The sequence below is a fragment of the Centruroides sculpturatus genome, unplaced genomic scaffold, assembly GCF_000671375.1.
Source record: "Centruroides sculpturatus isolate CEXI.00-Female unplaced genomic scaffold, Cexi_2.0 scaffold582, whole genome shotgun sequence".
NCBI classification, from domain to species: Eukaryota; Metazoa; Arthropoda; class Arachnida; order Scorpiones; family Buthidae; genus Centruroides; species Centruroides sculpturatus.
Genome location: NW_019384742.1, coordinates 126,427 through 147,369, shown reverse-complemented (window position 1 = coordinate 147,369; position 20,943 = coordinate 126,427). Strand labels below are relative to the sequence as shown.

Sequence of the window (20,943 nt, the reverse complement as noted above, 5' to 3'; positions counted from 1 at the left end):
AAAATTATTAAATTTTAAAATATTTCAGGTCTCCACGCTTTCGGAGGAGTAGATTTTGAGGGTACTTTTTTCGTCGATACAGAGGTCGATGATGATTACGTGGGCTTCATATTTAGGTAAAAATTATTGTTTAACGTATTATTTTTATAAATAAATATTTAATTATTTATATCCTTCTTTAGCTACCAAGACAATTCTAACTTTTATGTCGTGATGTGGAAGAAGAAAGCTCAAACTTATTGGCAAGCCACACCTTTTAGAGCTGTGGCAGAACCTGGTATACAGTTAAAACTTGTCAAATCTGAAACTGGTCCTGGTGAAATGCTTAGAAATTCATTATGGCACACTGGCGATACTGAAGAACAAGTAGGAGAGAAATTTAATTAATGTTTTTGAAGTTTTTACTAATTAACATCAACTAAATTTTTAATTATAGGTTAAGTTATTGTGGAAAGATCCCAGAAATGTTGGATGGAAAGAGAAAGCTGCGTACCGTTGGCTATTACTCCATCGTCCTAAAATTGGATTAATTAGGTCAATATATAAAATTTTAATTAAAATCAATGCTAATAAATTTAAATTAGTTTCGTTTCTTGTAATCAGAAAATTTTCAAACTCCCATACAATGTTTTAGAAAGAGAAATTCAAAATTTTAAGTATATTTAATTAATATTCTTTCTACAGGTTAAGGATATTCGAAGGAGAGAATATGGTTGCTGATAGTGGTAATATTTATGATGATACTCTTAAAGGAGGACGTTTAGGAGTTTTCTGCTTCTCCCAAGAGACAATCATTTGGTCAGATCTTGTATATCGTTGCAATGGTAAGAAACATAAAGAAAATTCTCTATTTCTAATCTTGTTCTAATTCATTTGAAGAAGAAAAAGTTATGAATTCTTCCGATTACGGGTTAAACCTCTAAAGGGATTTATGTACTAATTTCATCTTTAGGAAAAAAAATTCAACAAAATTTAAACGTGAAATCAATAATATTTTCTGATATCTTTAATCTCTAGAGGCTGTACCGAGTCGTGTATACGAAGAACTACCCGACTATCTGAAAGCAGAAGTAGCTATCGATAACACAAGACCTTCTGATATACCAAATGTTGGCCACAGGAGGGTACCAGAATATCCAAACATCGTTCCTGCGGAATTAAGAAGAAAATCTTCGAGGTCCGGCCGGAGGAATTATTAAAAAAAAGAAAAAATATATATATATAAATAAAAATTAAAAAGTTATATAAACATTTTAAAATTTAATACCTGTCGGTTATAATAAAACAAAAAAAACCACACACACACACACACACACACACACACACACACACACATCTGTTGTTGGAGTTATAAGGGTAATTCCATTAAGGAAATGTAGAGAAAAAAATAAATGCATTTTTTGGTACGAACTATGTTTTTCGCGTTTTTAATTAATATATATTCGCGAAAAATTGCTTTTACTAAAATTTTAATTGTTATTAAATGATAATTTTTGTGATTTTTTTAAATGTGTTCGTTTGTTTGTAGATTTGACTTACTTTAATTAACAGAGTGCTACTTAAAATATATATATATACATACATACACTTATGGAAGAATGTGGAAAAAGCAAATCAAGATTACCCCCTTAAAGGGGACTAGCGTGATGATTACAAATGCTTTTTTTTTAGTAGTTAAGCTAATTAGAGAGGAGTTGTCCTGGTTATAACTGTATAACCCTGTTGAATATACTGAGACGAATAGCTTAAGAATTTGAAGTGGTATGATAAATGGAAATTTTAAGGAACAAGGCCTTTTTATGGCTTTATATTTTTCTAATGATTGGCTTCAAGATGGTTGTTTAGATATCCCTGACGCAAAAAAAAAATCATTCTTAATTAAACTTCTTCAGAAAAATCTAAATTAATAAATATACAAATTAATATTGGCCAAATATTCTCACATATCATGTAAATTGATGTTTGTATATGTAAAAAAAAACATTTTAAAGGAATAAAAATAAAATTAATTTGTTTAACATTTTCAATTTTCGTTTCGTACCTTTGAGCGTTGTCATTTATCACTTTTATAATTATAAAAAAAAAAATGTTCACAACTGAAATATAAATTATCTTATTATATGTAACACTTTTATTTGATCTTTTATTTTATTGTAGATACGGGGGTGGGAGATGCTTGCAGGGGTGATTTCGATAAAGACGGTGTTCCAGATGAAGACGACGTGTGCCCAGATAACAGGAGGATATATGCTACCGATTTTAGAGAATATCAAACAGTAGTGCTCGATCCAGAAGGCGAATCTCAGATCGATCCTCATTGGGTTATATACAATAAAGTAAGTGTAACTTTCATAAATTTCTCTTTATCTATCCAGCCTTAAAAATGTAATTACTTTAGGGAGCGGAGATTGTTCAAACAATGAATAGCGATCCTGGCCTGGCTGTTGGTAAGTCTGTTACTAAATATGTCTAAAAAGTTTTAGAAAATTATTAAATTTTAAAATATTTCAGGTCTCCACGCTTTCGGAGGAGTAGATTTTGAGGGTACTTTTTTCGTCGATACAGAGGTCGATGATGATTACGTGGGCTTCATATTTAGGTAAAAATTATTGTTTAACGTATTATTTTTATAAATAAATATTTAATTATTTATATCCTTCTTTAGCTACCAAGACAATTCTAACTTTTATGTCGTGATGTGGAAGAAGAAAGCTCAAACTTATTGGCAAGCCACACCTTTTAGAGCTGTGGCAGAACCTGGTATACAGTTAAAACTTGTCAAATCTGAAACTGGTCCTGGTGAAATGCTTAGAAATTCATTATGGCACACTGGCGATACTGAAGAACAAGTAGGAGAGAAATTTAATTAATGTTTTTGAAGTTTTTACTAATTAACATCAACTAAATTTTTAATTATAGGTTAAGTTATTGTGGAAAGATCCCAGAAATGTTGGATGGAAAGAGAAAGCTGCGTACCGTTGGCTATTACTCCATCGTCCTAAAATTGGATTAATTAGGTCAATATATAAAATTTTAATTAAAATCAATGCTAATAAATTTAAATTAGTTTCGTTTCTTGTAATCAGAAAATTTTCAAACTCCCATACAATGTTTTAGAAAGAGAAATTCAAAATTTTAAGTATATTTAATTAATATTCTTTCTACAGGTTAAGGATATTCGAAGGAGAGAATATGGTTGCTGATAGTGGTAATATTTATGATGATACTCTTAAAGGAGGACGTTTAGGAGTTTTCTGCTTCTCCCAAGAGACAATCATTTGGTCAGATCTTGTATATCGTTGCAATGGTAAGAAACATAAAGAAAATTCTCTATTTCTAATCTTGTTCTAATTCATTTGAAGAAGAAAAAGTTATGAATTCTTCCGATTACGGGTTAAACCTCTAAAGGGATTTATGTACTAATTTCATCTTTAGGAAAAAAAATTCAACAAAATTTAAACGTGAAATCAATAATATTTTCTGATATCTTTAATCTCTAGAGGCTGTACCGAGTCGTGTATACGAAGAACTACCCGACTATCTGAAAGCAGAAGTAGCTATCGATAACACAAGACCTTCTGATATACCAAATGTTGGCCACAGGAGGGTACCAGAATATCCAAACATCGTTCCTGCGGAATTAAGAAGAAAATCTTCGAGGTCCGGCCGGAGGAATTATTAAAAAAAAGAAAAAATATATATATATATTTCTACTANTGAGAGCTGAATGAAATATTTTTCAATTTTATTCTATACAGCAATATCGCGACGTAGCACGTATAACAGTGCAATATTTATACGTAATGTATTTTAATAATTTTTCGCTCGATCCATTAATTACAAACGTGTACAGTTAGAGAAAGGAATTATCTACCTGAAAAATATATAAAAATAATTTAAAGTTTATTTTATTTATTCATTTATTTGTGTTTTATAAAGGTTTCTAATGCCACCTAAAACGGATGGTCTTACAATAAATATTAGTTAATTTCTTGGAAAAGTAAATAATTGTTTACGTCACCAAAAAAAAAAAAATAATTTTAGTTACCCAAAACTAAAATTTAAAAAAAGAAAACAATTTTTAAATTTGTTTAACAGAATTATATTGTTTTTATTTTACTTAAAAAATCTAATTAGTTTAGTTTCATGGGATGAGGCAATGCAACAACAGAGCGATATGCTAATGGGGGAGGGCTTTCAGGAAGAACTTGGAAACGTCTATTTAGGTGTTAGACGAGTGAAGAAAACTCGGGAAATTCCACGTGACCAATCCCTCGGTCAGGCACGAACCCGAAACTGACTATCAGTGTTAAGTGGTTTTATTCACTCGACCACTAGTGGGCCGAAAAGAAATTGGAGACACAAAAAAAACGTAGAACAGTAATGTAGTGTTCGAAAGATTTTATAATGTCGATCGTATATATTCAAAAGTAAATATATCGAGGTAATTCATCTTTACTTTCTTGGGAATTGAATTATAATCAAAGGTTTTTTTCTGTATTGATTTAAATGAAACGTTAAGAAATTGTTAAAAGACGGTAATTGCATAGATTCTGTGTAAATACTATTTTATCAAGTTAAAAAAAATTAAATCAATTCGTCAAAAAGCATTTTACGTATATTACAATAGCAATTAATAATACTTATTTGAAACAGTGTTTCCATGATAAATAGGAACTAAAAGGATAACAGTAAGAATACAACGTAAGTGCACGTGTTTGTGTTAATAGTGGTACACTTTTCTCATAAATCACAGACAATATTACTTAAAAATAATCAGTTAAATATTCTTCCAGTAATATTAATATTAGATATTGCATATTTAAAAAGTTTTACTCGATTAGGTCTATTGACAGTCATAAAATTTTCGCAATTCGTGGGCGCTCGACCAGTTTTAATTTTACCGAAACGACTTCTGTTATATCGTTTTCGTGTCCTCTCGTCTACTTTTCTTATCTTTAACAGAAACGATTCGTCTAGTCGTTTAGCATCTTGGTTAAAGAAATTAATAGGTTGTTGCAGTGCCGTTTGTTAATAGATAAACAAAACGTTTTTCGTAAAAAAACCAACACAAAACCGGAAGCGATGACGTAAAATATAGTTCAAAAAACCAGTATTTGATTAGCTATACGAAAATAAACCTCTTGTATAAATTGAATTTGGTAAATAGTTCTAGAGATTGAGTTTAACCGAATACTTTAAAAAATTAATTGAAATTTTCAATAACTTTTAAATTATATAATACAATTTTGAACCCGGAAATTTCCCAATCTTTGGCCATCCTAATCATAATTTCAGAATTTCTACAATATACGTACATTTTAATCTACAGTTGACCCCTCTATAACACTTGATAATTCCATTTTATATGAATTCCATGTTGTACGAGTCACTTAGATTTTACAAATACGTGAGCCGTTCGCAACCAGGCACACGTATTTGTAAAATTTAAGCGACTCGTACAACATAGAATTCATATAAAACGGAATTATCAACAGTGTTATAGGGGGGTCAACTGTATTTAAATCGACTAATATTTATTGTAAGGTCATTCGTAACTCATAGGTTTTATTCATTTATTTTTTTTAACTAAAAATTAAACAAATATAAACGTTAAAAAGGAAAATTATTTTCTTTAATTTATTTCAATTTTAAACTAAAAAATTTAAATTTAAATTTGTACGTTTTAGAGTTGAGGAGTTCAAATTTAAATAACATAATTATGTGTATGTAATTTAAACTCTTCGCGTGAGAGCTTAATGATGATAATTGATAAACATAGTTAAACATAATTAAACTCTCACGTGAAGAGTTTATCAATTTAAACATTCGTAGTTTGTGTAATTTTCATACGAGAGTTTATATTCTATATAAACATAATATTTCATAAAGAAAAATATATGAATACCTAATACATTCGAAACTCATAACTTCAGGAAGTGTTATGATTCATAACAATACTATAAATAAAACACAAATAAATTTTTTTAAAAATTCAATTTTATTTATTGAAAAAAATGTAAGATAAAAATAAATTTCTTATACATAATTTGTTATATACCAGTCGACCCCCTATAACACTGTTGATAATTCCGTTTTATATGAATTCCATGCTGTACGAGTCACTTAGATTTTACAAATACGTGAGCCGTTCACAAATCGGCACACGTATTTGTAAAATCTAAGTGACTCGTACAACATGGAATTCATATAAAACGAAAAAATCAACAGTGTTATAGGGGGTCGACTGTATAACCATTTTTTTCACAACAGTCATAAATTTAAAATTATACATTTGATTTTTTTATTAAATTAAAGATAATTGCTGTTTGAAATAGTTTAATTTCTAATTGAAATCGTAAAGAAAATTGCAATTAAACGAAGACGAACTCATCACCTAAATAACTAAATCTTCTTAAAGCGCCAACGAATACTCGTGAATGGATCTTTCCCATAAATGTTAAACGGTGTACTTCCTTCTATTGGCAATCATTGTCGTCATCAAGTCATTCAAATTTTTCAGATGCAGACTTAACAATTACTTCTCAAAATTCTCAATACTTGTGGCCAAACCCAGTTTATCGCGAATTTCACAAGGGAAGAGAATAATGCTCGGCATTTATTATAAAGTAACCCAAAAGTCAGTAAACCATGTAATTCACTCGAAAGTTAACATTTAATTTGTTAAAGCGTTGTAATTTGTACATTGAGTAAGAAGGATCTTACTTTGAACAATTTTAGTATATGAATAAGACAGCAATCTAGGCTTTACGATGGTTAACCGATTTCTGGGTCAGCCAGTATATTTAAATCTGAAAAGTTTTAAATTAAATTTTGTATATTTTAAATAATATATAAGATGTGAGAGTGCCGCAAGTGTTGTAAGCGTGTTGGTGCTTTGACTCGAGTGAATCGTTTTTTTTTTCTTGTTTTTAAATGAATCAGGAGTTATTATTTAAGTACTTTTTGTTTGGTTTGTTGATTTTTTTCAAATACTTCTGATTATAAGCGGTATTGAGCCAAAATCCTAAACGTTTTCCATGATCCCCGATGAAAATATCCGATATTAAAGATATGCAAATGAGGAGGCGTTATCATCCTCCGAAATGCTTTACTGCGGATAATGGTAAATCCAGAAATGTGATAATGGCAGAACCGAAGATGTTTAAGCATTAAATACAAAGTAATTTAAAATCTACCAATATTTACTGAATTCTTCGCGTTAACTTCCTCTCGGGATAGTGGGCAATAGCGATTAAATCTTTGTATAAAAACTGATGCAAGAGGATTTTATCAATATCAATACACAATTAAACTTTATAACAGTATGCATTCAATTTCTATTTTAAAAAGTAATAATAAAAATTTTCAGGAAAAACTAATTGAATTAGAAACAAGGTTTAAAGAGCATATTACAGCAATTAAAAACAATAATTATACGTCAACGGTAGCCCGCCACTGTATTAGCCAAGGTTGTGAAATTCAAAAAAGTATATTAAAAATAATTTAAAAGGAGTCTAATACATTTAAAAAGATAATTCTTGAAAATTTTGAAATATAAATTAATAATAATGATTATATGCAATTACATCCCTCTCGGTATCAATTTTTAGCCAGCAGGGGGACCTACAATAATGTTTAAGCACCAAGTAAAAGTGAGGTAAAAGTTCTTCGGTTTGTGTTTTTATACTTTAAATGTGTGCTTATCTTATGGTATATGTCATGGTGATTTTAGTAATGTATTTGAAGATTTGAAAGCCATATGTGTATTTAATAATTTCGTTTGTACACGAAACGTAAGTTTATTTTATTGTTTATATTTTAATAATTTTGTTGTTAAAATCGGAAATTTGTACATTTGTTTTGTACACTTTAATATATAACAACTTAAGAGGGACGATGTGAGTCCGAAATGCATTTTGTTAAAGGTACTTAATAACAATTAAAAAAAATATGAGTTATAACAAACAGAAGTGGTTGTGATAAGTTTGGCACTATTGGATTGCTAAAATAATAATTTTTAATTTATTTAACTTGAAATATATGCTCTCTATCTGAAATTAGTAGTGTTTTGTCCCCGTACAATACATTATACTTCCCAAATAACAACAGAGTCATGCCTGTCATCTATGTAACTCTCGTCTGGGAAAATTTTTGAATTGAAATCAGGTGATTTCCTGTCGAGACCGGAAGTACGTATATAGTTAATCGGGCTTCCTGCTCCTAACCTTTCCTTCTCTGGTCTCGACTTTCATTTACTGTACTTAACACAGTTCTCGAGATTAAGGAAAGACAGACGGACGTTAGTAGGAATTTATAGGTCTACAACTTTTTCATATTTGCAGCCTAATTACTATCAGTTTAAAATAGATAAATAAATAAAAAATTTCAGCATCGGTAAAGTTAAACGAGTTGCTTAACTTTTCCAGCGATATTTAGTGGCGTCATCTGTTGTGATATTTTGTTTCAAAATTTTAAAATTTTTTTAACTATTATAAAATGGCAAAAAGCTTAATTTCAAGGGTAGGGATGGGTTTTATAAAAAGAATTGTAAATGCTAATAACAAGTAAAATCGTTAAGTCCAATCCTACTGGAGATAAAAGGGACCGCGTGTATCTCCCCACCGCGTCAACCTTTACTCACCAAAATTTAATAACATGGATCCTCCTAATAAACAAACCTTTCTGCAACATTTCAGAAATTTTCGACAAAAAAGCACTGGAGTTATTAAGCTTCAAAGAGGGTGAACAAAACGTGTCCCCCACACACTAACATCCATACAGAAATTATCTTCGAATTTTCTTTGCATTTCTCGTTTCAAGGTCCCGAGTCAAAATTGTAAAAATCTTGGGGATCATTTTTTACCGATTGCCATACTTTCCCTCTGTTATATAAATAATACGGTTGTTTGTTTATTTTTTTTCATTTTTAACCCCTGACTGTACAGGGTGTAACGAAACCCCGTGCCAATATTTTAGGAGTAGATTTTAAGGTCAAATATAAGCTTAAAATCTTCTTCGTTTTCGAGATGTGACCTACCGAAAAAAAGGTTCAAATTTCCCACTAAAGTACTGACACTAGAGTTGTCAATTTTTTTAAATTATTTTGTATTTTCTATGCTTCTATCAACGGACTGGGATAAGAAAATGTCGCCCAAATAGGCTCTTTTGTAATAAACGTAAACAAAGTCTTATCCACTTTAAAATTTTGCAGTTTACAGCCCCCCCAAAATTGTTGGAAAGCAAAAATTCTTCAATGCAAATTTACTCGAATAACAATTCGTCTTTTACAGAATTAAACAGAGAAATTTGCAAAACTGCTCATACTGTCTTCCGCGGGTGCATAATTGATTTTTTGGCATTCCACATCTCGAATACGAAACGGAATTTGAAAAACTTTTAAAGAGGATTTTAAGCTTATTTTTGACCTTAGGATTTATCCCTAAAATATCGTGTCCTCCAGTGTTTCGTCATACGTTATATTTTCTATATTTTTCGCTTCTTATCAATATACAAAATTAATAAATGATGATGAAAACTAGCTTCAAAAGATTCATGTAAGTTTATTAACTTTTCATAATCGGACTTCAAGTTGAAAAAATTCTACCACTGTCGATCGTCTGTCTGTCTGACTGTCCTCCTTTAATCTTAAGAATGCAGTTAGATAGATGAAATCAGAGAGCAGATATGGAAATCTTAGAGACAGGAAACTCGATTGACTATATATTAACTTCCGGTTCAAATCGGAAGTCACGTGATTTCAATTCAAAAGTTTTATATGACCGGCACGACCCTGTTGTTATCCGGAAAAGTATGATGTATAGGGGTATGACACTACGAATTTCGGATCGAGAGCATATATTTTAGATTAAATAAATTAAAAATATAATTAAAAATTGCAGCTCGGCATTGTGACCATGTCACAATAATTTTTGCTTGTTTATATATTAAATTTTAGAATTTATGAAAAAACAAATTAGAAGAAATTTACAAAAAATCTAAAAAAATTCAATAACAAAAAGAAAAACATAAATTTTTAACATNTATTATATTAATGTATAGGAAGTAAAGTATATATAAAATCAGGGATCTGTGAAGAGAGTGTTGAAATAAGTTAATAAAACATCCGCTTTTATAAAATATGAATATACTGTAATAATATGCATATTTGATAAGACTACATTTATTTTTCATTTACTGTATATTCTCTTCATATATTTTTCATTTACTATTATGAGTAAGATGCATTAAGGTAGTATAGGTAAAAGGTATTGTAATACAGTCGACCCCCGTATAAGATCATTGATTATTCCGTTTTATATGAATTCCATGTTGTACGAGTCACTTAAATTTTACAAATACGTGAGCCGTTCACAGCCCGGTACATGTATTTGTAAAATCTAAGTGACTCGTACAACATGGACTTCATATAAAACGGAATAATTAATGATCTTATAGGGGGATCGACTGTAATTATGATGATGTGATGCTAATGATAATTCGACTATTTATGCAATATTTAAAAGAAGAATTTCAAAGTAACGTAGTAGTATTATTTGCCGTGTCATGTCGTAAATGTAATGCACGTGGACTTCAACCTGTACCAAATACTGCAGAAAATGAAAATCTTATTAATAATATTTAGGCTTTCAGCTTAAGAAAACATGTTTATTTGTATTAATTCTCAATATAACGATTGTTACTTATACATGACAGTGCTGAACAGTCGACCCCACTATGACTGTTGATAATTTCGTTTTATATGAATTCCATGTTGTACGAGTCACTTAGATTTTACAAATATGTGTGCCGATTTGTGAACGGCTCACGTATTTGTAAAATCTAAGTGACTCGTACAACATGGAATTCATATAAAACGGAATTATCAACAGTGTTATAGGGGGTCGACTGTATTTTATATTTTTTTCCATTACACTGAATAAGATAATACGTTTTATTATCTTTTTAAATTAGACTTTCAAAACAAATTAATATAATTAAATTATTTATGTTAAATATATTTTTAAATAAATAAACTTATGAAACTAGCAAATAACTATTTTATTTTACAGTAGCTTAAAAATTAAATTGTTTCCTAGTTAAAGAATTATTTATTTATTTATTTAAATTCTATTGTTAAATATAACATTAATAAATGTTAAGTTATTTCAAGAATCTTTCTTAGTAAATTTAAAATGTTTTCCTTATTAAAAATACATTTTTTAAAATCTTTCATGCAATTATTTTCTGCAACTCATTATCTGAGAATACAAATTTTTTTGATTTTTATGAATTCTTTTATTCATATTTTATAATTAATTCATTAACGCATTTACTTTTATTATTTAATAAAATAATCTTGTTGAGATTTTCCATGTACGAGTAATTATTTTTATAATTTGTCAATTTTTTAATGACAATTTAAACTTTTTACAATGACAAATATTTTGTCATAAAAATTGTAATTTTTTTTTTCTTTAAAATATAAAAAGTAATCTTTATTTTTCTAAGATATTAATTGTGTTTTTTTAAATTAAATACAAAAAAAAGTCGAAAAATACTTTTATTCTTTTTTCAATCTTAGTATAAAAGTATTCATTATTATTTATTTTCATTACAAAGTTTACGGTTTATTTAATTTAAAAATTAAATAAATTTTATATGCAAAATAAATATTTACAACAAACTTTAACTATTAATTTACAACTCTTCACATTTTTTTTCGATTATTTATTTAATCGAAAGTTGTGAATTAAAATGTAAAAAATTACAAATATTTAAACAGTACACATCATAAATTAACGAATTAGTTAGGAAGAATTTTAACTTTGTAAAAAAAAAAATCAATAAAAATAGGAATATTTATAGTTATATTTCATGTTTTTTAGTATATTGAGATCTTTCAATATCGGTTCTCATGCATTATCAAAATGTCACGTTATCTCCGTATCGAGGCAACTCATAATCATTCAGCTGTCACAGCCCCTTTCCACCATTACAATATAAATGCACACATCAACATAAAGATGGATATAGAGCATTATCTTTTATCTTAGAATCTTTCATTCTTTTCTCTAAAAAGGAATCTTTAAATGTTTTCGACTTGAAGAGAAACTCTCTCTATATCCAACAAAAGTTAAACATTAACTTTATATGCCTACAGCTTTTAACATAAACATGTACAAAAAATGACAATTCACTGGAAAAATGCCATTTTTTACTTTTATTTTTTTTTTTACTTTTCTTTTTTCGTTATAGAATAGATTGATTGGCTTTCCCTGCACTTAGTTCACCGACTAAAAATTTACTTTCAAGTTTGTTTATGCTTATGTAAATATTTTTTAGTATCGAAAACTAGGATTAGATATTTTATTTTATTTTTTTCCTCTTAAGAAAAATAACTTTTATTTATTTCTTTACTTTCGTGTTTTATATTATTATAAAATATTTGCTTTTATTTTCTTTATGAAATGTAAATTTATAAGTTCGTAAAAGATAATAGAAAGGTGCTATTTAACAGAATATTTTTTTCTTTGGTTGAAGTAAGTTTTTTAAATTTAATTTATTTACTATATTATATAAATTAGAAAAAGTAAAGCAATGAAATTTATGAGGAAACAATTAATATTGAGCAGTATATATCTTAATAAAATATATAAACTATATAAATTTTACGTGCTGCACTTTTTAAATAATTGTGTACGAAATTTTGGCTCTGTTGGCTTTTTTTCTGGAGGTATTATGCCAATAAATAGTTGCCATATTCATTGCTGTGTAGTGACATATCGAATGATGCGAGACGTGGATTTGGTAAGGTAGATAATTTTTTTTTTTATAAAAATTCTATAAAACTGAAGCATGTTTCGTCTTAAACACAATGGCTTATGGAGAATAATTCTTCATAATGAATTATAGAACATAAGAAATTTTCGTTTTTGAGTTATAAGTCTGGGTTTTCTGGTAGTTTTCTGCTTTAATTTATTAAAGTGGAAAACTACCAGAGAGTAACAATAAATACATTTATAATGGTTTAAAAATCTTGTGTAAAGTATTAGTAAAATTTTGATTTAATTTTTGTATAAAATATTATTTATGTTTTCAAATGTAGAATATCTGATTTTTTTTTTATTTCGGCCTTGTTTTCTATAAGCTATATTTAGTTGCAATTTTAAAAATATGAAGAAAATATATTTTATTGTAGAACTTTTAAATTGCATTTTACTGTATACTTAGATGCATTTCTTCTATATATTCAAATGGAATTTTCTCATATTACTACTAGAAGGGACCTATCGAATTTACCCACACATTCAAAAAATTTTTTATTCAAAAATCCAAATTGCTATATTTTAAATAAAAAAAATCACTGTCATTTCTTCGTATCCAATTACAATTCACCTTTTTTATACATAATAACACTATAATAAATTCAAAAACAATATAATAATTTTATCTGATTAGTCGAACATTAGTCGAGATTAAATTATTTAATTTTTATCTTCATAGATTTATTTTTCTTATTATAATAAATTTATGTTTAAAGTATATTTTCTTATTTCTCAGCAAAATTTAAAATTTATGATAAAACAAAATTGATGATTTTTATTTTTTTAAAAGAAACTTCTTCGACACTTCCATCAAAAGTCAATAACTGAAAATGGTCAAAAGTCAGAAGCTGAGAAAATTCTTTAACTTTGTCAACTTCATGCATGAACATCCCTAAATCTAAACGACTACACGAGCAAAAGACTCGATGAATAATTTATATTCGACTAGAATCAAGGATTTGACAAACACCTGCAAGACTATTCTACATATAAAGGTATCTAATTCACTTCACAGTTTCCTATAAATATGATTAAATTAAATTTTCTTAATAATAGTTCATCGATNGTAAATTTTATTAAATAAAAAATGCAATAATAAATAGATTTTATTATTTAAAAATGACTTTGAGTGAAGCATGCAATTTTTTCAACGATTTATTTATTTTTTTTATTTATGAATAATGTAAACATATTCAAATTTCTTAATAAAGTAATACGAGTTCGAATATTGTCTTATGTCAGATTATATGAAGTAAAATATGTCTTTATGGAGAAAAAAACGAGTGCAGAATTTTTGTAAACAGAATCTTTTTTTACCTTGTCACAATGAACTGCTTAAGAAATGGATTTTTTTAAATCTTCAGAAATAGAAATATAGAAAATTCTATGTTAAGAATTTTATGTTAAAATATACAGAATCAGTAGGACTCTGCATATTTCACTAAGTAATACCTGTATGTATTTTATTTTAGTGATTGTTTTTGTATTTTTTCTTATCTATCTGATTTCTTCTTATCATAGAGAATTGAAGATAATTTATCAGAAAGTTTTTTTTTGTATACGTAGAATCACTACTACTATTGATTTTTATTCGTATATAAAAATGTAATTTCTTTTCTTTTTTTTTTACTTAATTCACTTTTAAAAGTTTGTGTNAATAAGTTTGCGGTAACTTTAGTATAGAAAAGAGAATGAAATTTTTACTTCCAGTAATAAAATTAATAAATCTCCAAAGATTTCTCTTCTTCAATAAACAAAAATTCCAGAGGCTATACAAAATTAAAGAGGGGGAAAAGGTTGCATTTTCATAAATTAATTGGCTTCAATCGATAATCCCATTATATTAATTACGGTAATTATGTTAACTGGGACAATAATAGATACTAATATGAGAAAACCATTAGGCTCATTAAAATAAATCTTGATCCCGAAATACCATGCGGGCTCGTGTCTTCTTTCTAACGTTGTCCTTTGAGAAATTAATAATAATTATTAACTAACGGTGGTATGCACCCAACGAAATTGGATATTTTATAAATTTTTTAAAAAGTTAATATCTTAAAGTTCGATAAGAATTACAGAAACTAAAATTCGACGAAATTTATAAAATTTCCCTTGTGTAATACTTTCTACTTTACCGGGAAACTTTATTATTTATTCTACTTCCATTGACCTGACCATCACAATACTGTAAAAGGAAATTTTTGTTAGGTCCAATATATGTTCCAATAGTGAAGAAAGTGATTCTAGAAGGGGGGAAGGAGTGAAATATTTATTTGAAATGGTTCTTTCGGTCCTTCTTTACATGAATCTTGCTTTGTTTTATTGGATTATACATAACTCTAACCTTAATTTTTACTCTTACAGGATAAATTTTCAGAGATTGCAATATGAAATATCGCATTCTGCGCTTTAAGTGACTTCTAAAGTTTACCCCAAGCTAAAAAAGAATAATGGAAATTATTAAATTTTAACTTTTAATAATTATAATTTCGGTTGTAGGAAGGGGGAGATACTTTAATCATTAAAAAGACAGAGAGAGAGAGATGTAAAATTCACTTCAAGAAAATTTAATTTTTTAAAATTAATTCTATAGTAAAAAGTGTTTATTTTAAAAATAAAATTAAACTTTTTTAATTTAAAAACGTAATTTTTATAAATTATATATTGTAATCTATATGCAAAAATTTCGTTCAGAAATTATAAATTTATTTATTTCTAAAATAAAACGATATTTAATAGTTATAACAGAATAATTTCTTATTACTTTCTTCGCTCTGTTATACTCATATATAACAAAGGGAAAGTATGGCCATCTGTCGAAAAAATAACCCTTCCCAAGATTTTTACATTTTTGGACTCCATACCTTGAAATGTCCAGAAATACAAAAAAATTGGTTTTTTTTTGTATGTATGGATGAGGGCGCACAATTTTGTTCACCCTCTTTGAAGCTTAATAACTCCCGTGCTACTTGTCGAAAATATCTAAAATTTTGCAGGGATGTTTGTGTATTAGGGCAGGGCTTCTTAAACTATGGGTCGTGACCCAATTTGGGGTCTCTTAGCGAAATCTTGGGGTCGCGAGATTTTAATGCAAAATATTGAAAATAATTTGTGAGAGTTTGAAAATGGCTCGCTTTGTGTTATAGGTTTCGTGAGTTGCGCTTTGTGTCACTTCTGATGCAGCGAGAGTACACTACTGTGTACTAGTGTAGTGTTGTCGCTTTTCAGTGTATTCAGTTGTCTCATTTCCATTGTAACACAAGAGTGAACTGTGGTAGTACACCATTATTGTTTTTTCAAATTTGTATATATCTTTATTTTACATTTTTTGGGGTCGAGAAAAAATCACAATCATAAATGGGGTCGTGAATAAAAAAAAGTTTAAGAAGCCCTGTATTAGGGGAATTGATGCTACTAAATTTTGGTGGTTAAAGGTCNTTTATATTTTTAAAAGTATATATATTTATTTAATTTCAAAACATTTTTCTAATTGTTTTTTTAAATATATAATTATTTTTTAAGTTTTAAGAATTTTTAAGTTCACATTTTAGTTTTTTGGAAAAAAAAATTATTTTTAATCATTGCGGTTATAAAAAAGTATAGACTTTTTTATGTTGAATTTTACTCTAGAGAATTATAAATCTTCAGAAACTTTACATTATATAAATTTTTTACTAATAAGAATTTTTTACGTGTAAAAAAAATAGCATAAGCAACGTAAAATATAGGAAGATAAGAGAGAGTTCTTCTTTTTAAGAAAGTTTTTCAATATCATAGAATTAACAATAATAGGATTAGATCAAAGTTTGTAAATGGGAAGATCCATTTTCCTTATATTTTATAAGATTAAAGGCTATTTTTTTATTTATATATTTTTTTATAAAGCATTTTATCAAAACTTTGTTTTTGCTGAATCGCATAAATCTAAAAATATATAATTATTAATATATTTAAAAAGTATAACTTTGCTTAAAAATTACAACTCAGTAATTTCATATAGCTTAATTCAATTTCTTTTGCAATTAAAACTTAAGTTTTATAAAATTAACTTATTTATTAATTATCAAATTAATTAAATCTTTAAGATTTATCTTTATGTTCAATATTTAAAATCTTTCCAGATATTTATGAATAAAATTTTTATACTTAGAGAAGTAAAGAAAAAAATAGCTTAGAAGTAAATAATAAAGTTGTAATTTTAGAATAAAAGTATTAGTAATTTTTTAAATTTTAGAAAAAACTTGACAAAATTCCATTAAAAAAATCAAAAATTTATTATTTCCAAATTTATCAAATTTGAAAATTATTAAATCACAATTAAAATCACAAATTGAGTTTAATTTATATCAATTTCAACAATGTAATGAGTTTTATTTATTGAAATCGATCAAAATTAACTCGAATGCCATTTAACATCAATGAAATCGATTACAATTAAGTTTTACTAATTATCAATTTAAAATTTCATTTTTTTAAAAATGAAATAAAAAATAAATAAGGGTGTGACGGCGTTTTCACATAAAACTGCAGAATTTAAAAATCGAATCTTTCTCATACATATGGATAAAAATTAAGGAAACTTGCAACAACATTTTTCTTACTAAATACTTTATAATTCTGTAATATTTTCTGCAATTTTATAAGTTGTGTTTTTAATTTTAATAACTTTGACTTTTTCAATAATTCCAGTAAAAATTGTGTGTAAAATTTTGTAATTTTTAAGATTTACTTTAAAAAAAAAAAAATTAAGTATTCTAGCAATGTTAAGAAGCAGTAATAAATTATAAATTAATCAAGTTAAAAGAATTTTAATTTTTAAAAGTAAAGTTTACCAGTCAATTATCAAAATTGATTTATTTTTGATTCGGTTTACAGCAAAGAAAAAAAATCATTCTGGGTTACATTTATTTATATATATAAAAACCAATTTAAAAAAAATCTAAAAACTTCAGGAGGAAAAAAAAAGATTGTTTAAATAAGCAGTAGTTTTTATAAAATATGTTTTTCTTTGGAATTATAAGACAGTTGCACAACCTGATACATAATTAATGGAAAAAGTTCATCATTAGTGTAGTAGTAAAAATAGAAAATAAAAGCCCTGAGCGACATTTTAAGTGGGTAGTTCTATCACAAATTCCATTTGTCATTTTATCCGCATAGCAGCACATGTTTTAGATACATTAACATTAATTTTATTATGACACAACTAAATAAATGTACACTATATTCTACTTTATATTTTTAAAACATCTTTTATGCATAATGTAAAAAAATTCAAACTGTAATTTAAATATAAAGCAACTCATAAGTCAGTTAACTGTGTGTGTTTGTGTGTTCCAGGCACACTTGAATAATTATCTGAATTTAAATCCTTGTTTGTTTATCTTTTAAAGTTTAGCGGAAATATGTTTATTGAAAAATATTCAGCTGTTAAACCATTAGAATTATTGATATTTATTTTTACAATGGCTGACTGACTGACCTTTAACCCGTAAATAATATAAATATTTTTGTATTTTTCTTTTTGTAAATGCAAATGAAATTTTACATTTATAATATTCTTGGATAACATTAAAAAACTGTGTTTTGGAGTTTGAAATTTAAAAGTTTTGTAATTAAATTTAAAATAATTACAACTTTCCAAAAAATTGTTTAGATTAAACTTAGGATTAAATCTACAGAAATTATTTTATATTTCTAAAACACGTAAAACTAAAATTATTTACAAAAAATCGCGACATTTTTAGAATAAAGTTTAGTAATAAAAAAACTTTAGAATAAAATTAATCCTAAAATNTGTTCTAAGCAATGTTAAGAAGCAGTAATAAATTATAAATTAATCAAGTTAAAAGAATTTTAATTTTTAAAAGTAAAGTTTACCAGTCAATTATCAAAATTGATTTATTTTTGATTCGGTTTACAGCAAAGAAAAAAAATCATTCTGGGTTACATTTATTTATATATATAAAAACCAATTTAAAAAAAATCTAAAAACTTCAGGAGGAAAAAAAAAGATTGTTTAAATAAGCAGTAGTTTTTATAAAATATGTTTTTCTTTGGAATTATAAGACAGTTGCACAACCTGATACATAATTAATGGAAAAAGTTCATCATTAGTGTAGTAGTAAAAATAGAAAATAAAAGCCCTGAGCGACATTTTAAGTGGGTAGTTCTATCACAAATTCCATTTGTCATTTTATCCGCATAGCAGCACATGTTTTAGATACATTAACATTAATTTTATTATGACACAACTAAATAAATGTACACTATATTCTACTTTATATTTTTAAAACATCTTTTATGCATAATGTAAAAAAATTCAAACTGTAATTTAAATATAAAGCAACTCATAAGTCAGTTAACTGTGTGTGTTTGTGTGTTCCAGGCACACTTGAATAATTATCTGAATTTAAATCCTTGTTTGTTTATCTTTTAAAGTTTAGCGGAAATATGTTTATTGAAAAATATTCAGCTGTTAAACCATTAGAATTATTGATATTTATTTTTACAATGGCTGACTGACTGACCTTTAACCCGTAAATAATATAAATATTTTTGTATTTTTCTTTTTGTAAATGCAAATGAAATTTTACATTTATAATATTCTTGGATAACATTAAAAAACTGTGTTTTGGAGTTTGAAATTTAAAAGTTTTGTAATTAAATTTAAAATAATTACAACTTTCCAAAAAATTGTTTAGATTAAACTTAGGATTAAATCTACAGAAATTATTTTATATTTCTAAAACACGTAAAACTAAAATTATTTACAAAAAATCGCGACATTTTTAGAATAAAGTTTAGTAATAAAAAAACTTTAGAATAAAATTAATCCTAAAATCTCGATTTTTTACAGAGATTATTAATTTTACTCTAAAATAAAATTAATAATCTCTATAAAAACTCGAGATTTAAGGGAGGAAAAAAACATCAAAATTTGATTTTAAATTTTAAGAAAATTCATTAAAACATTTTTAAAAAAAACTAGTATATAAAACGTCATTAAAATTCACTAGTGAACATTTAATAAAAATATAAACAAACAAGTATCGGTGATGATTTTAATTGAAATTTTGCAAGTAATTTCGTAGACTCGACCTAAATTTTTGATGGTGAAAAATGTATTTTAACGATTTATCTTATAGGAAAATTAACATAAATGAATGTTGTATATTTTAGATGTGACAATGGTAATTCCAGATGATAATTAATTATCCGATTGATCGTCACCTGTCAATGTAATAGCCGTAGAAAGCGGGAGACGATGCTCTTATCACCTTCAAATCCATTTTATTTATCGGTATTGGGAAAAGCATTAACTTGACTATCATCCATCTTCATAATGTTTTAATTAATTCTGACCCAGCCAAAATTTTGTTTTCCTTTTCACCTAACAGCATTTGCATGCATGACATTTGCTCAGTTAAATAAATAATGCTCTGGATATGTTCATTCTTGTACCAACATTTATTATTCCATGTGAAACTTCTGTAATTTGTAATGGAGGGAAGGAGTCGTTGATTTACGTGCTAGCACTTAATTTGCATTAGCTAAGTCCAAACATATCTAAAATTGCAACAAAATAGCGCACTCTCTATGTATATTATAATAATGTAAATTAAATTAAATTTTGATACTTTGAGTACTTAAAATAAATTTGTTAAAAATCTTTCTCCGTGTTTAATAATGAAATTTTGCTTAAAATATTTAAAAATTTTGATATTATAATTAATAAAAACTCTTTTAAAATAATACAGATGATAAAATCAAACATTTTTTGATATTTTACCTAATAAAATATCAAAAATTCTGATTTCAGTTGTTTTTCTTAAGTGAATTATTGTTTGGTATATAATAATTAATTAATTTATCAAGCTGAAAAATTTATTAAAGGAAACTGGTGTAATTTTTATTTTAATTAATTTTTGTTTATTAAAATGAAATTAATAATTTAAATTTTAATTTTCTCATTTAAATTTTTATCAATTAAAACTAGAACAAGAAGTTCTGAAAAATAATTAATAAAATTTTAATAAACATTTTATTAATTTATTTTTTTTAAATTAATAATCTAATAATAACATAAAACATAAAAATTTCAAATCATTTT

The 20,943-nt window shown here is 26.5% G+C and overlaps 2 protein-coding genes and 1 long non-coding RNA gene across 3 annotated transcripts in view; all 3 read left to right on the top strand.

Moving 5' to 3' along the window:
• The window catches only part of LOC111628402 (cartilage oligomeric matrix protein-like), a 123,877-nt gene extending 121,867 nt beyond the window's left edge, over window positions 1-2,010 (top strand). The window contains exons 21-25 of the mRNA XM_023372176.1: window positions 29-116; window positions 183-366; window positions 437-534; window positions 685-824; window positions 1,018-2,010. Coding sequence (XP_023227944.1) covers window positions 29-116; window positions 183-366; window positions 437-534; window positions 685-824; window positions 1,018-1,199 — 692 coding nt within the window. The 3' untranslated portion in view covers window positions 1,200-2,010. The remainder of the gene's footprint in view (window positions 1-28; window positions 117-182; window positions 367-436; window positions 535-684; window positions 825-1,017) is intronic.
• Window positions 1,764-3,708, top strand: LOC111628399 (cartilage oligomeric matrix protein-like). The gene is made up of 8 exons (XM_023372173.1): window positions 1,764-1,836; window positions 2,158-2,336; window positions 2,399-2,447; window positions 2,512-2,599; window positions 2,666-2,849; window positions 2,920-3,017; window positions 3,168-3,307; window positions 3,501-3,708. The coding sequence occupies exons 1-8, from the start codon at window positions 1,764-1,766 to the stop codon at window positions 3,680-3,682; spliced, it is 993 nt and encodes a 330-aa protein (XP_023227941.1). The 3' UTR covers window positions 3,683-3,708.
• Window positions 3,709-7,662: 3,954 nt separating this feature from the next.
• The window catches only part of LOC111628398, a 71,369-nt gene continuing 58,088 nt past the window's right edge, over window positions 7,663-20,943 (top strand). Inside the window, exons 1-2 of the long non-coding RNA XR_002757166.1 lie at window positions 7,663-7,796; window positions 13,618-13,822. This is a non-coding gene — a long non-coding RNA (uncharacterized LOC111628398). The remainder of the gene's footprint in view (window positions 7,797-13,617; window positions 13,823-20,943) is intronic.

Excerpts from the sequence above, each read along its gene's own strand:
- LOC111628399 (XM_023372173.1), top strand. The coding sequence starts at position 1,764 with ATGATAAATGGAAATTTTAAGGAACAAGGCCTTTTTATGGCTTTATAT. Across the intron at positions 1,837-2,157 it reads TAATGATTGGCTTCAAGATG|ATACGGGGGTGGGAGATGCT; the intron begins GTTGTTTAGATA and ends ATTTTATTGTAG. Across the intron at positions 2,448-2,511 it reads CGATCCTGGCCTGGCTGTTG|GTCTCCACGCTTTCGGAGGA; the intron begins GTAAGTCTGTTA and ends AAAATATTTCAG.